At 43.3% G+C, this 14,603-nt stretch overlaps 1 protein-coding gene across 1 annotated transcript in view; it reads left to right on the top strand.

The window, feature by feature from the left end:
* The window catches only part of elovl7a (ELOVL fatty acid elongase 7a), a 36,005-nt gene that overhangs the window by 14,463 nt on the left and 6,939 nt on the right, over positions 1-14,603 (top strand). The window contains exons 4-5 of the mRNA XM_078549310.1: positions 567-623; positions 11,849-11,954. Coding sequence (XP_078405436.1) covers positions 567-623; positions 11,849-11,954 — 163 coding nt within the window. The remainder of the gene's footprint in view (positions 1-566; positions 624-11,848; positions 11,955-14,603) is intronic.

Here is a 14,603-nt window from a genome sequence, read left to right on the forward strand (position 1 = left end):
AAGGCCTTCTGGAAGTCCAAGTAGATAACATCCATTGGCTCTCCTTTGTCTAACCTGCTCATTACCTCCTCAAAGAATTCTAACAGATTTGTCAGGTATGATTTCCCCTTGATGAAACCATGCTGACTTTGCCCTATTTTACCATGCACTTCCAAGTATTCTGAAATCTCATCCTTAATAATGGACTCTCAAATCTTACCAACGACCGAGGTCAGGCTAATCGGCCTGTAATTTCCCGTCTTTTGCCTTACTCCCTTCTTAAATAGGGGGGTTACATTAGCGATTTTCCAGTCCTCTGGGACCCTCCCTGACTCCAGTTCTGCTGCCCCAAGCAAAGTTTATCCCTTAACCATGAGCATCAAACAGACTTTATGATTTATTTTGTTTGTTTACTGTTTCAGGGACTTATAGACAATTTATACACAATAACTGTGGCTACACCTCAAATGTAATGTCATTTTGCAAAGCCTTTTTAGACATCCCAAGGAGGCTGTATCAATTCAAAGTTCTTCATCTGGAAGAAAGTAGATGGGCTGCACTAAGATGTATCATTATTTTTGTCCTAGATGGCCTGGACATGCTGGCTTTTTTACATATCAAAGTTTATCGAGTTATTGGACACTGTAAGTATCATCAAGCAGATTTGAAACTTTATTTGTATCTTGACATTGGCACCTTCGATTCTTTTTATAAATCTTGTAGAAATATATATCAGACCTTTTATAGCAACAATTAGCTATTAAGTTGTAGCAAGATGTGTTTTAAGTGTCTTTAAAAGTTTTCAATAGAAGTTGTATTAAAAATTGTATGCTGTTATCTAAAGCTGTAACTTGCTTACAGGACCCCTCTGTTCACATCTTGTGGCACACAAATTGGTGTCTGGGCTTTTGCAACTACAACCAGTGCCGACATTTGACCCATAAACACAAGGACATAAAATAAATGCTGACATTGCATCAACTCAGGAAATGCTTGAACATAGTCTAATTGCTGCAAACTTTTATACAATATGAAGTATTGGTACCAGTCTTCCCCTACGTGGAGCAATATTGATGTTTAGTCCTGAAACAGGTTTCTTGTGCATGAACATTTAACCTTAGTTTTATAGTATATAAATCTAAGATAATATGCCCTAAGAGAAGTCATGATGCTGAGTCATACAATTGCTCTTGCGCTCTCGAACTGAATTTCTGCTCTTCTGCATGCAGCTGTGGCAAAGTGCTAGAAAAAGACAGGGTTTGTTTCACACTCCAGCCAGTATTTGGCTTGCAGTAGCATTTTTGAAGAAAGAGGAATAGCTCACCATTCCCCACTGTGTAGATGACAATGATGCATGGCCTGGGGCGACCAAAGAAATGTTTTTTTTAGAATGTTCATACATGCCAACTTAGAAACTGAATCAAAGCTGATAACAACTTAAAAGACAAGTAGTTACATGGACCTTGTAACTTCAGCTGTAGGTAATGGTTTAGGAAAGATGTGAAGGCATTAGAATGCACGCAGAAAAGATTCACAAGAATGGTTTCAGGGATGATGAACTTCAGTTACGTAGATAGATTGGAGAAGATGGGACTGTTTTCCTTTGAGAAGAAAAGTTTGGGAGGGGGTTTGACAGAAGTATTCAAAATTGTGGGTCAGAAGAGAGTAGATGGTGAAAATCTGTTCTTACTTGTGGAAGGATTGAGAATGAGAGGGCATGGATTTAAGTTAATTGGCAAAAGAAGCAATGGGGGCATGAGACACTTTCATCAGCCAAACGGCTGCCTTCTGTGCTGTAATGATTCTGCGATAATGCACAACACTCCTTCAATTGTTTTGGGAAATCAGTACACATGAATGGGAAATTCCCTGGAAAATGTTGAATTTTTACCTTGAATTAAATATTTTAATACACTCTTCAATGCAAATTCTTTAAAATTCAGCTAATTTTAAAAATGCCTGATTTTCAAGCAACCCTTTACTTATTCAAAAGGGCTCTCTCTTCTATTGAAGCAAAGATCTTACAGATATGTTACGCCTTCTAGAGTGTATACGCTAGCACATCCAGCTTCCTTTTATAGAGTTCCTCTGTCTTTTCACACTGCCAGTTCATAATAGCATTCTTCTGCTTTTTCTCCCCCCTCTCACTTTTAACTAGTCTCAGTGCAACCTGACCAATTCCTTAATGTTGTTTTAAACTTTCACAAGCCTACTTAGGATTTTTAAAAAAACATGTATTTAATCAAATACTTGATTTGCTTACGTGGGTGAGGGAAACCTGATCTGAAACTCCTTGAGCCCAGTTCTCTTGGCAGCAGTATGGAGGGTTGGGACTTTCCGATGCAAGCTTGACCTGCCTCAAACCTAAAAATTTTTATTTCACAAAAACTGTTGACTTCAAACTTGCAAGTTTGCGAATGGGAAGCATTAATTCTTTGCATTTGCCATGAGGAAAGGTGTATCGTGGGTTGGGTTTCCACATGTGCATCATGCAGGTCTAGCGGCATATTGGCATTTATTGCAAAGGGATTGGAGTACAAGAATAAATGAGTTTTTTGTTGCACTTGTACAGGGTTTGTGAGACTGCATCTGGAACAGTGTATGGTTTTGGTCTCAACATTTAAGAAAGGATTATACTTACATTGGAGGCAGGACTGCAAAGGTTCATTAGATTGGTCCCTGTGATGAAGGGGTTGCCCTATGGCAAGAGGCTGAGCAAATTGGGCTTGTTTTCTCTGGAGTTTAGAAGAATGAGAGGCAATCTCAATGAAACCTAAAAAAATCCTGAAGGGGCTTGATAGAGTAGATGCTAAGAGATTATTTTTGCTAATTGGAGAATCTAAAACACGGGGGCACAGTCTCTGGATAAGGGACCACTAATTTAGAACTGAGACGAGGAAGAATTACTTCACTCAAAGGGTTGTGGATCTCAGAGCATCCACAACCCTCTGGGGTAGAGAATTTCAAATTTTGAATACATTTAAGGCTGGGATAGACAGATTTTTGGTGTCTCAGGAAATTAAGGGATATGGAGAGCAGGCAGGAAAGTGGAGTTGAAGCCCAAGATCAGCCATGACCATATTGAATGGCAGAGCAGGTTCAACAGGCCATTTGGTCTGTTCCTGCTCCTACTTCCTGTGTTTGTATTTTTCTATGGGATACAAGAGACAGGATTTCTGATGGGAACCTGCAGAATGACAATACCCCTTTTGCAGTTGCTTCTGTCAAAATGCAGAACTGGATCTTTTCCAAATGGTGTGTGTCTCTCCCCAGCCTATCAGGGCCGCATAACAATCTTCCCTTCCTAAGCCATGGAATTCCAGTGCTTTTCTTTAATGTTCAGTCACCGGGCAGAAATAAGTTTTCTTATTATTCATTTGAGATGTGGGTGTTGCTGGCTAGGCCAGTATTTATTGTCCATCCCAAATTGCCCTTGAGAAGGTGGTGGTGAGCTGCCGCCCTGAACTTCCGCAGTCCATGTGTAGGTACACCCACAGTGCTGTTAGGGAGGGAGTTCCAGGATTTTGACCCAGCGACAGTGAAGGAATGATATATTTCCAAGTCAGGACGGCGAGTGACTTGGAGGGGAACTTCAAGGTGGTGGTGTTCCTATATGTCCTCTGCTCTTCCACTTCTAGATGGTAGTGCTTGTAGCTTTGAAAGGTGCTGTCTAAGAAGCCTTGATGAGATTCCTGCAGTGCATTTTGTAGATGGTACGCACTGCTACTACTGTGCATCAGTGGTGGAGGGAGTGAATGTTTGTGGGTTAAGGGGGCTGCTGTGTCCTGGATGGTGTCAAGGTTCTTGAGTTTTGTTGGAGCTACACCCATCCAGGCAAGTGAAGAGTTTTCTATCACACTCCTGACTTGTGCCTTGTAGATGGTTGACAGGCTTTGGGGAGTCAGGAGGTGAGTTACTCTGCATAGAATCCCCAGCCTGTGACCTGTTCTTGTAGCCACAGTATTTATATGGCGAGTCCATTTCAGTTTTTGGTCAATGGTAATTCCCAGGATGGTGATAGTGGTGGGCGGGGATTGAGCAATGGTAATGCCATTGAATGTCAAGGGGGTGATGGTTGCTGGAGATGGGCATTGCCTGGCATTTGTGTAGCATGAATGTTATTTGCCACTTGTCAGCCCAAGCCTGGATATTGTTTGGGTCTTGCTGCATTTGGACATAGACTGCTTCAGTATCTGAGGAGTCACGAATGGTGCTGAACATTGTGCAATCACCAGCGAACATCCCCACATCTGACCTTATGATGGAAGGAAGGTCATTGAAACAGCTGAAGATGGTTGGGCCTAGGACAAGTTGGGCTGAGGGAAGCATGTCCTGCAGTCAGCATTACGGTGAAGCAGCCTGGGAAGAGAGTCCTGCAGTCGGTTCTTCTTGAAAATAACAAGGGTAACATCACAAGACAGTGCAAGAGAGCAGCGGAGAGATCAGAACCAGCGCAAGTGCAGGGAAGCTTCAAAAAGTGATATCAGCACAAAGGTGAGATCTGATTGGTGAGTAGTGGGTAAGTGTTTTTCTCCAGTTTAAAATAGATTAAGCTAAGGAAAGGTAAGAGTTCTAGTTTTTATTTAAAGTACATAAATAATTTAATGTTTTTTTATTGTATTTAAGGGTTTTTTTTTCAATTAGAGGCACGGCAGGGCAACTCAGTCCCATGTTATGTATCACCTGCAACATGTGGGAAGTCCTAGACGCTCCTTGTGCTCTGACCGACCACGTGTGCAGTAAGTGCCACCAGCTGCAGCTACTTGAGCTCCAAGCTTCGGAGCTTGTGCGGCAGCTGGAGGCACTGAGGTGCATCCGCGAGGCTGAGAGTTTCATGGATAGCACATTTTTAGATGTGGTCACCCCACAGCTTACGGAAGTGCAGACAGAGAGGGAATGGGTGACCATCAGTCAGAAGAAAGGTGTCAGGCAGGTACTCAGGAAATCCCCAGGGTGCATCTCGCTTGAGAACCGTTTCTGTGTTGCAAAACAGTGAGAGCGATGGTTCCCCTGGGGAGTGCAGCCACGCTCATAGCACTGAGAGTGGCTCAGCTGCACGGCGGAGGGGGGTGGGGGTGGGGAAAAGCAATAGTGGTAGGAGACTCGATAGTAAGGGGAACAGACAGAAGTTTCTGCAGCTGTAGACGTGACCCCGGGATGGTATGTTGCCTCCTTGGCGCCAGGGTCAATGATGTCACTGAACAGCTCCAGGGCATTCTAAAGGGGGAGGGCAAACAGAGAGAGATCGTGGTACATATTGGTACCAACGACACAGGTAGAAAGAGGGATGAGGTCCTGCAAACAGAATTTAGGGAGCTAGGAAGCAGATTAAAGAACAGGACCTCCGTAGTAATCTCTGGATTACTTCCGGTGCCATGCGCTAGTGAGTATAGAAATAGAAGGTTAGTCCAGATGAATGTGTGGCTGGAGAGAGAGTGCAGGATGGAGGGCTTTAGATTTCTGGGACTTTGGGACTGTTTCTGGGGGCAGTGGGACCTGTACAAGGCGGACGGGTTGCACCTGAATCGGAATGGGACCAACATCCTCGTGGGGAGGTTTGCCATTGCTGTTCGGGAGGGTTTAAACTAACTTGGCAGGGGGATAGGATCCTGAGAGGAGGTTCAGCAGAGGGAGATGCACAGCCAAAATTAGAAGAGAGAGCAAGTGACTCTGGAGGGCATAGAAATTATAGGCTAGTTAAGGCACAAGGGAGCTTGGCAAGGTTGGAAGGTATTTATCTTAATGCAAGGAGTCTGACGAATAAGGCAGATGAGTTGAGGGCACAAATTAACACATGGAAGTATGATGTCATTGCTGTCACAGAGATATGGTTGAGAGAGGGGAGGGATTGGCAGCTCAATATTCCAGGATATAGGGTCTTCAGGCAAGATAGAAGGAGGTAAAAGAGGAGGGGGTATTGCAATATTGATCAAAGAATCAATTACAGTAGTAAGGAGGGATGACATCTTAGAAGGCTCCTCAAATGAAGCCATATGGGTAGAACTGAAAAACAAAAAAGGAGCAATCACATTGCTGGGAGTGTACTATAGGCCCCCAAACAGTCAGAGAAATAGAAGAGCAGATATGTAGGCAAATTTCAGAAGTGTAAAAATAATAGGGTAGTTATAGTGGGGGATTTCAACTTCCCCACCATTAACTGGGTTAGTCATAGTCTGATAGGTTTAGAGGGAGCGGAATTCTTAAAATGCATCCAGGAGAGCTTTTTAAGCCAGTACGTAGAAGGTCCTACGAGAGAGGGGGCAGTCCTGGACTTAATTTTAGGGAATGAAGTGGTAGAGGTATCAGTGGGGGAGCATTTTGCAGATAGTGATCATAACTCCGTTAGATTCAAGGTTGTTATAGAAAAGGACAAGGATGGGCCAGAAATCAGAGTTCTAAATTGGGGGAAGGCCGATTTTTAATGAGATCAGATATGATTTTGCCAGAGTGGACTGGGAGCAGCTGCTTTTAGGTAAATCTGCGTCAGAGCAGTGGGACTCATTCAAGAAGGAAATAGGGAGAGTACAGGGCCGACATATTGCAGTAAAGATAAAGGGTGGGACCAACAAATACAGGGAACCCTGGATGTCGAGGGATATATGGGATTGGATAAAGAGAAAAAGGGAGGCTTATGGCAAATACCAAGGGCTCAAAACAGCAGAAGCCCTAGAGGAGTATAGAATGTATAGGGGGGGACTTAAAAAAGAAATTAGGAGAGCAAAAAGGGGGCATGAAGAAACATTGGCAGGTAAAATAAAAGAAAACCCAAAGTTATTTTACAAGTACATTAAGAGTAAGAGTAACTAGGGAAAGAGTAGGGCCCATTAAGGACCATAGTGGTAATTTGTGTTTGGAGCCGGAAGATGTAGGTAGGGTTCTAAATGAATATTTTGTGTCAGTATTCACAAGTGAGAGGGACAACTTGGGTATGGAAATCAGGCAAAAGGACTGTGATATAATTAAAGAAATTAGCATAGAAAGGGAGGAGGTGCTAAGTGGTCTGGCAGGCTTAAAAGTAGATAAATCTCCAGGCCCGGATGAAAATGTATCCCAGGCTGTTGAGTGAGGCAAGGGAGGAGATAGCAGGGGCTCTGGCAATCATTTTCAATATCTCTCTGGCCACAGGAGAGGTGACAGAGGACTGAAGGACAGCCAACGTAGTACTGTTATTCAAGAAGGGAGGAAGGGATAAACCAGGGAACTACAGGCCAGTCAGTCTAACCTCAGTGCTGGGGAAACTATTGAAAGCAATTCTTAGGGACAGAATTAATCTACACTTGGAGAGGCAGGGATTAATCAAGGACAGTCAGCATGGTTTTGTTAAGGGGAGGTCATGTCTGACCAATTTGATTAAATTTTTTGAAGCAGTGACCAAGTGTGTAGATGATGGGCAATGCATTTGACGTAGTCTACTTGGACTTCAGCAAGGTTTTTGATAAGGTCCTGCATGGGAGACTGATAACGAAGTTGAGAGCCCATAGGACCCAAGGCAATTTGGCAAATTGGATCCAGAATTGGCTGAGTGGCAGGAAGCAGAGGGTGATGGCTGAGGGATGTTTTTGTGGACAGGATGCCTGTGTCCAGTGGGGTTCCATAGGGTCCTTTGCTGTTTGTGGTATATATAAACGATTTAGACTTGAATGTAGGAGGGTTGATCAGTAAGTTTGCAGATGACATGAAAATTGGTGGGGTAGTAAATAGTGAGGAGGATAACCTTAGATTAGAGGAGGATAAAGATGGGCTGGTCTGATGGACTAATCAGTGTCAAATGGAATTTAATCCGGATAAGTGTGAGGTATTACACTTGGGCAGGACAAACAGGGCACGGCAATACACGATGAATGGTAGGGCCCTGGGAAGTACCGAGGATCAGAGGGACCTTGGTGTGCATGTCCACCGGTCCCTTAAGGTAGATAAGGTGGTTAAGAAGGCATATGGGATACTTGCCTTTATTAGCCGAGGCATAGAATATAAGAGTAGGGAGGTTATGCTGGAACTGTATAAAACACTGGTTTGGCCACAGCTAGAGTATTGTGTGCAGTTCTGGAATCCACATTATAGGAAGGATGTGATTGCACAAGAGAGAGTGCAGAGGAGATTTACCAGGATGTTGCTTGTGCTGGAGAGTTTTAGTTATGAGGAGAGATTGGATAGACAGGGGTTATTTTCCCTGGAGCAGAGGAGATTGAGGGGGGACATGATTGAGGTGTATAAAGTTATGAGGGGCATAGAAAGGGTAGACAGGAAGGAACTTTTCCCCTTGGTGGAGGGATCAATAACCAGGGGGCATAGATTTAAGGTAAGAGGCAGGAGGTTTAGAGGGGATGTGAGGAAGAATTTTTTCACCCAGAGGGTGGTGGGAATCTGGAACTCACTGCCTGAAAGGGTGATGGAGGCAGATACCCTCATAACATTTAAGTATTTGGATGTGCATTTGCAATGCCATTGCATACAAGGCTTATGGGCCTAGTGCTAGAAAATGGGATTAGAATAGTTAGGTACTTGCTTGACCGTTGCAGACTCGATGGGCCAAAGGGCCTTTTTCTGTGCTGTAGACCTCTATGACGCTATTGAGGAACTCCTGCAGTGATGTCCTGGAACTGAGATGATTGACCTCCAACAACCGTTGCCGCCAGCTTTTGTGCTAGGTATGATTCCAACCAGCGGAGAGTTTTCCCCCCCCGATTCCCATTGACTCCAGTCTTGCTAGGACTCCTTGAGTCAACTTGGTCAAATGCTTCCTTGAGGTCAAGGGCAGTCGCTCTCGCCTCACCTCAGGAATTCAACTCAAGAGTGAATTGGTGGGATGGTAATTAGCCAGTTTGGATTTGTCCTGCTTCTTGTGCAGAGGACATACCTGGGAAATTTTCCACATTGCTAGGTAGATGCCAGTGTTGTAGCTGTACTGGAACAGCTTGGCTAGGGACGCAGCAAGTTCTGGAGCACAAGTCTTCAGTACTATTGGCCAACTATTGTCAGGACCTTTGCAGATCCAGTGCCCAACCATTTCTTGATATCAGATGGAGTAAATCGCATTGGCTGAAGACAAGCACCTGTGATACTGGGATTCCTGGAGGAGGCCAAGATGGATCACTTGGCACTTCTGGCTGAAGATTGTTGCAAAAGCTTCAGCCTTACCTTTTGCACTGATGTGCTGGGCTCGCCCATCATTGAGGATGGGGATATTTGTGGAGCTCCCTCCTCCAGTGGGTTATTTAATTGTCCACCACCATTCATGACTGGATGTGGTCGGACTGCAGAGCTTGGATCTGATCTGTTATTTATGGAATCGCTTAGCTCTGTCTATCACTTGCTGCTTATACTGTTTGGCATGCAAGTAGCCCTGTGTTGTAGTTTCACCAAGTTGACACCTCATTTTTAGGTATGCCTGGTTCTGCTCCTGGCATGCCCTCCTGCACTCTTCATTAAACAAGCATTTTTTTTATTTGTTCATGGGATGGGTGCATCACTGGCTAGCCCAGCATTTATTGCCCATTCCTAACTGCCCTTGAGTATTGAGAGGACATTTCAGAGTCAACCACATTGCTGTATGTGTAGGCCAGACCAAGTGCAGACGACAGGTTTCCTTCCCTAATGGATATTAGTGAACCAGAAGGGTTTTTCCGACAATCAACAAATGGTTTGATGGTCATCATTGGACTTTAAATTCCAGATTTTTATTGAATTCAAAACCCGCTATTTGCTACGGTGGGATTTGAACCCAAGCCCCCAGAGCATTACCCTGGGTCTCTGGATTGCCAGTCCAGTGATAATACCACTACACCACTACTTCCACCTTTCAGATATGAATTTAATTCTGAGTAAAGTTTGATTTAATCCAAATTGGTTCAAACATCCCAAAAAAATTCATCACTTATCACTAGTCAGAGCTGTACTTCCAAAAAAGAAACTGCCAGTTAGTTCTGCTTTGGTTTCACCTTGTGTGGGTTTAAAATATTTGAAATGCAAATTTTCTGGGTCACCATCTGTTGAAACTACTAGATGAAATTGGTGAAGCTGAGCTTAACTTTAGAGAAGAGAAGCTTGAGAGGAGATTCGATAAGAGGTTTTCAAAATCATGAGGGGTCTAGACAGAGTAGGTGGAGAGAGTGAGTTTCCCCATTGGTGGAAGAACAAGAACCAGAGGACACCAGTATTAAGGCGAATGGCAAAAGAACCAACAGCAACATGAGGAAAAAATTTTTTAATGCATTAAGTGGGTAAGATTTGGAATGTACTGCCTGAGAGGATGGTGAAGGCAAAATCAATCATAGCTTTCAAAAGCGAATTGTATGAGCACATGAAGAGAGATTTACAGGTTTTTAGGGAAAGGGCAGGGGAGCTAAAAAAAATCTTTCAATGAGCTGGCATGACGCAATAGGCTGAATGACCTCCTATGTTATAATTAATCTGATTCTTTATTGTTCAGAACCACTTACACATGATTTTATGCAAATTCCCAACTGATACCAATTTCTTTCACTTTTTCCTCTTTCAGCCTCTCCGTCCATTTTCTCTACTCTTGCTGGAATAAATTTCTATAGGCTCTGAAGAAGCCAGTATCCTAATGTGATATAAATCAAGACCACAAGTATCGTTAGCCTCTTTGACAGCTTGGGTCACGGCAGCCAACCCAATTATTTGCAACAAATATATGAATCAGGAGCAGGAAGTGGCCGCTCGGCCCCTTGAGCCTGCTCCGCCACTCAAGATCATGGCTGATCTAATTGTAACATCAACCCCTCATTCTAGTTTACTCACCTGACATCCATCCACCCGTGCATGCACACAAATCCATGCTTTATTTTTGAAGATAGTGAGGGGGTGCCCTGAATTATTATGTGCTCTGTATCCCCATCAAACCCAGATGTCAGTTATAATTTTCATCTCCTTGGCTAATTCACTTGGCTAAGTCCGCTAATTCACCAAAATAAGACCCTTGACCATTTCTGATCCGAATGGTGCTGCTGGTCAGTATTTATAATTGTCATGGAAGTGCCACTTGAATCCAAAATCTGCCATAATCCTGCCTCTAAAAGTGTAATTAACAATCCTGTGTATAAAGCTCAAAATTGGCTTTATACCAGCACCATTTTAATCCTGCTTAACCTACAATTTGTGGACATATTTCATATTGCTCCCTTGTTGGAGTTAATGTATTCCACTTGATTCTACTGTCATTTACTGATGGTCTATTATTTATCTAAAAAAAAAATCAGTTTTATTAATTCAGTATAATGGGCTGTTCCATTTATATTATACTTATTTCTGGATTATGGCAATAGTTTCTCTCTCTAATGGAAGATTTGCTTTCATGAAGTGTGGGCTTCTTTCACATACTTGAAGCCAATCGCAGTATCTCTAATCCAATTGTTGCTGCACAACGTGTCAATAAAACCTACTTTAACTACAGGAGTAACATTTGTTTCTTTTTCTTTGAGGATGTCAGCCCAAAATCATTTCATTCAGAATGGTTTACCATCACCTCAGGGCATCCAGAAGTGGACAATAAATGCTAGTGTTTCAAGCAACATATCCTAACACTGAATAAAATACAAAGATATGCCAAGTTTGTGGAAGCAATTAATCACAAGTGGGGATTTCTTAAAAGACATTACATTTTTATATTTTAAATTTATTCAGCAAACATACATATATGATTGGAAACTCTTACCCTGCTGTGTACCCACCCCAGCCTCTAACTGTGAAAGAACTATTCTGATTGAGCTGAAGTTATTATCTTGACATTGACCTCCGATTAACATTTCTAAAACTAAAAGTTTTGCTTATAAATTACTTGTAAATTGGTAAAATAATTTTCAAATAACTCAACACACATTGTGATGGCATTTCTTGTTTTCCCGCACAGATCTTCTTTGTGCTTCGAAAGAAGAACAGCCAAGTGACATTCCTTCATGTTTATCATCACACCATCATGTCTTTCACATGGTGGTTTGGAGTCAAATTTGCTCCAGGTAAACTTGTTGACCTGCTGATTTGCTCTTATTGTGTGAGATGTTGAACCCACGACTAAACAGTGAAGTCTTGTGCTTCATTATACTTTCAACAGTTGGCTCATTCTCTACTGCTTTTAATCTGTGACTGCGTGTTTTTGTTCACAAAACTAACAGTTACCCTACTCAGCAGAAACACTGCATACGGGGATTTCAATTGTTGTCTCTCTGAATCTGCTGTTACTCCAAAACACAGAAAATACTTCACATTGGTTCACATTGTACAGGCTGAACCACTAAATCAAATTTGAACAATTGTTGAAGTTGGGTAACGCTGAAACATACAATAAATTATTTCACAAGTATAATCTAATAAGCCTTGTTTACAGCACACTGAAATGACACTTAATGCCATCACTTAATTGTCAGTCTGTTAATAACTCTTTTAAATTTAATATATATATGTAAATATTTAAGATCTGATTCTGTTTGTTGTCAAATCCTAACATCCCTATCCCAATATTACCTTTGGGAGCCTCACCCCATAACCAATAGACTCTCATTTCCCTTTTGGGGAAACCAAAAGAAAATTGACTGACCACTTTGCAGCACACCTGCTTTCAGTTCCCCAGCATGACCCCAAGCTTCCAGTCACTTTCCATTTTAATTCTGTTCTGCTGACGCTGTCCTCTGTTCCCGTGATGCTCAATGCCAGGTTGAGGAACAGCACCTCATCTTTCAGTTAGGCACTTGGACTCAACATTGAGTTCAACAATTTCAGACCATAACCTCTGTACCCATTTTTTCTTCCAACTGATCAATGGATGGTTTGTGCAGTCCTGCCACAACCAGTCATGAACAGTGGTGCATAATTAGGCAACTAACAAGAGAAGGCAGCTCTGCAAATATCCCCATCCTCAATGATTCGGAAGCTCAGCACATCAGTGCAAAAGACAAGACTGAAGCATTTGTAACAATCTTCAGTCAGAAGTGCCGAGTGGATGATCCATCTCTGCCTCCTCCGGAAGTCCCCAGCATCTCAGATACCAGTCTTCAGCCAATTCAGTTCACTCCAGTTAATATCAAGAAATGGCTGAAGGCACAGGATACTGCAAAGTTAATGGGCCCTGACAATGTTCCAGCAATAATAATGAAGACTTGTGCTCCAGAACTAGCTGCACCCTTAGTCAAGCTGTTCCAGTACAGCTACAACAATGGCATCTACCCGGAAATGTGAAAAACTGCCCAGGTATGCGCTGTCCACAAAAAGCAGGACAAATCCAACTTGGCCAATCACTGCCTCATCAGTCTACACTCGATCATCACCAAAATGATGGAAAATGTCATCGACAGTGCTATCAAGCGGCACTTCCTCAGTCATAATCTGCTCGCTGACGCTGAGTTTGGGTTTTGCCAAGGCCACTCGGCTCCTGACCTCATTACAGCCTTGGTTCAAACATGGACAAAAGAGCTGAACTCTAGAGATGAGGTGAGAGTGATTGCCCTTGATATCAGGGCAGCATTTGACCGTGTGGCATCAAGGAGCCCTAGCGAAACTGGAGTCAATGCTGAATCTGGGGTGGGTGGGGGTGGTGTAGAACACTCCACTGGTTGAAGTCACAACTAGCACAAAGGAAAGATGGTTGTTGGAGGTTAGTCATCACAGTTCCAGGACATCACTGCAGGAGTTCCTCAGGGTAGTGTTCTAGGCCTAAACTAGGGCCTGTTTCATCAATGATCTTCCCTCTATCATAAGGTCGGAAGTAGGGATGTTTGCTGATTGTGTAATCATTAATGTTCAGCACCATTTGCGATGACTCAGATACTGAAGCAGTCTGTGCCCATAAGAAGCAAGACCTGGACAAAATTCAGACTTGGGCTAATGTGGCAAGTAACGTTTGCACCCCACAAGTGCTGGGCAATGACTCTCTCCAACAAGAGAGAATCCAACTATCTCCCTTGACATTCAATGGCATAATGGCATTACCATTACCCCCCCCACCAACTATCAACATCCTGGGGGTTACCATTTACCAGAAACTGAACTGGATTAGCCATATAAATACTGTGGCTACAAGAGCAGGTCAGAGGCTAGGAATCCTGCAGAAAGTAACTCATCTCCTAACTCCTCAAAGCCTGTCCACCATCTACAAGGTGCAAGTCAGGAGTGTGATGGAATACTCCTTACTTGCCTGGATAAGTGCAGCTCCCACAACACTCAAGAAGCTCAACATCATGCAGAACAAAGCAGCCCACTTGATTGGCACCTCATCCACTACCTTCATCCATTCCCTCCACCACCGACGCACAGTGGTAGCAGTGTGTCCATCCACAAGATGCACTGCAGCAACTCACCAAGGCTCCTTCGACAGCACCTTTCAAATCTGCCAACTCTACTAGCTAGAAGGGCAAAGGCAGCAGATCGATGGGAACGCCACCAGCTGCAAGTTCCCTTCCAAGGCACAGACCAGCCTGACTTGGAACCATATTGCCGTTCCTTCACTGTCGTTTTGTCAAAATCCTAGAACTCCCTAATAGCACTGTGTGTGTGTGTGTGTACCTAAACCACATGGACTGCAACAGTTCAAGAAGGCAGCTCACCACCACCACCTCGAGGGCAATTAAGGATGGGCAAAAATGCCGGCCCAGCCAACAACACCTACATCCCAT

Source organism: Cetorhinus maximus, chromosome 1 (genome assembly GCF_964194155.1).
Source record: "Cetorhinus maximus chromosome 1, sCetMax3.hap1.1, whole genome shotgun sequence".
NCBI lineage: Eukaryota > Metazoa > Chordata > Chondrichthyes > Lamniformes > Cetorhinidae > Cetorhinus > Cetorhinus maximus.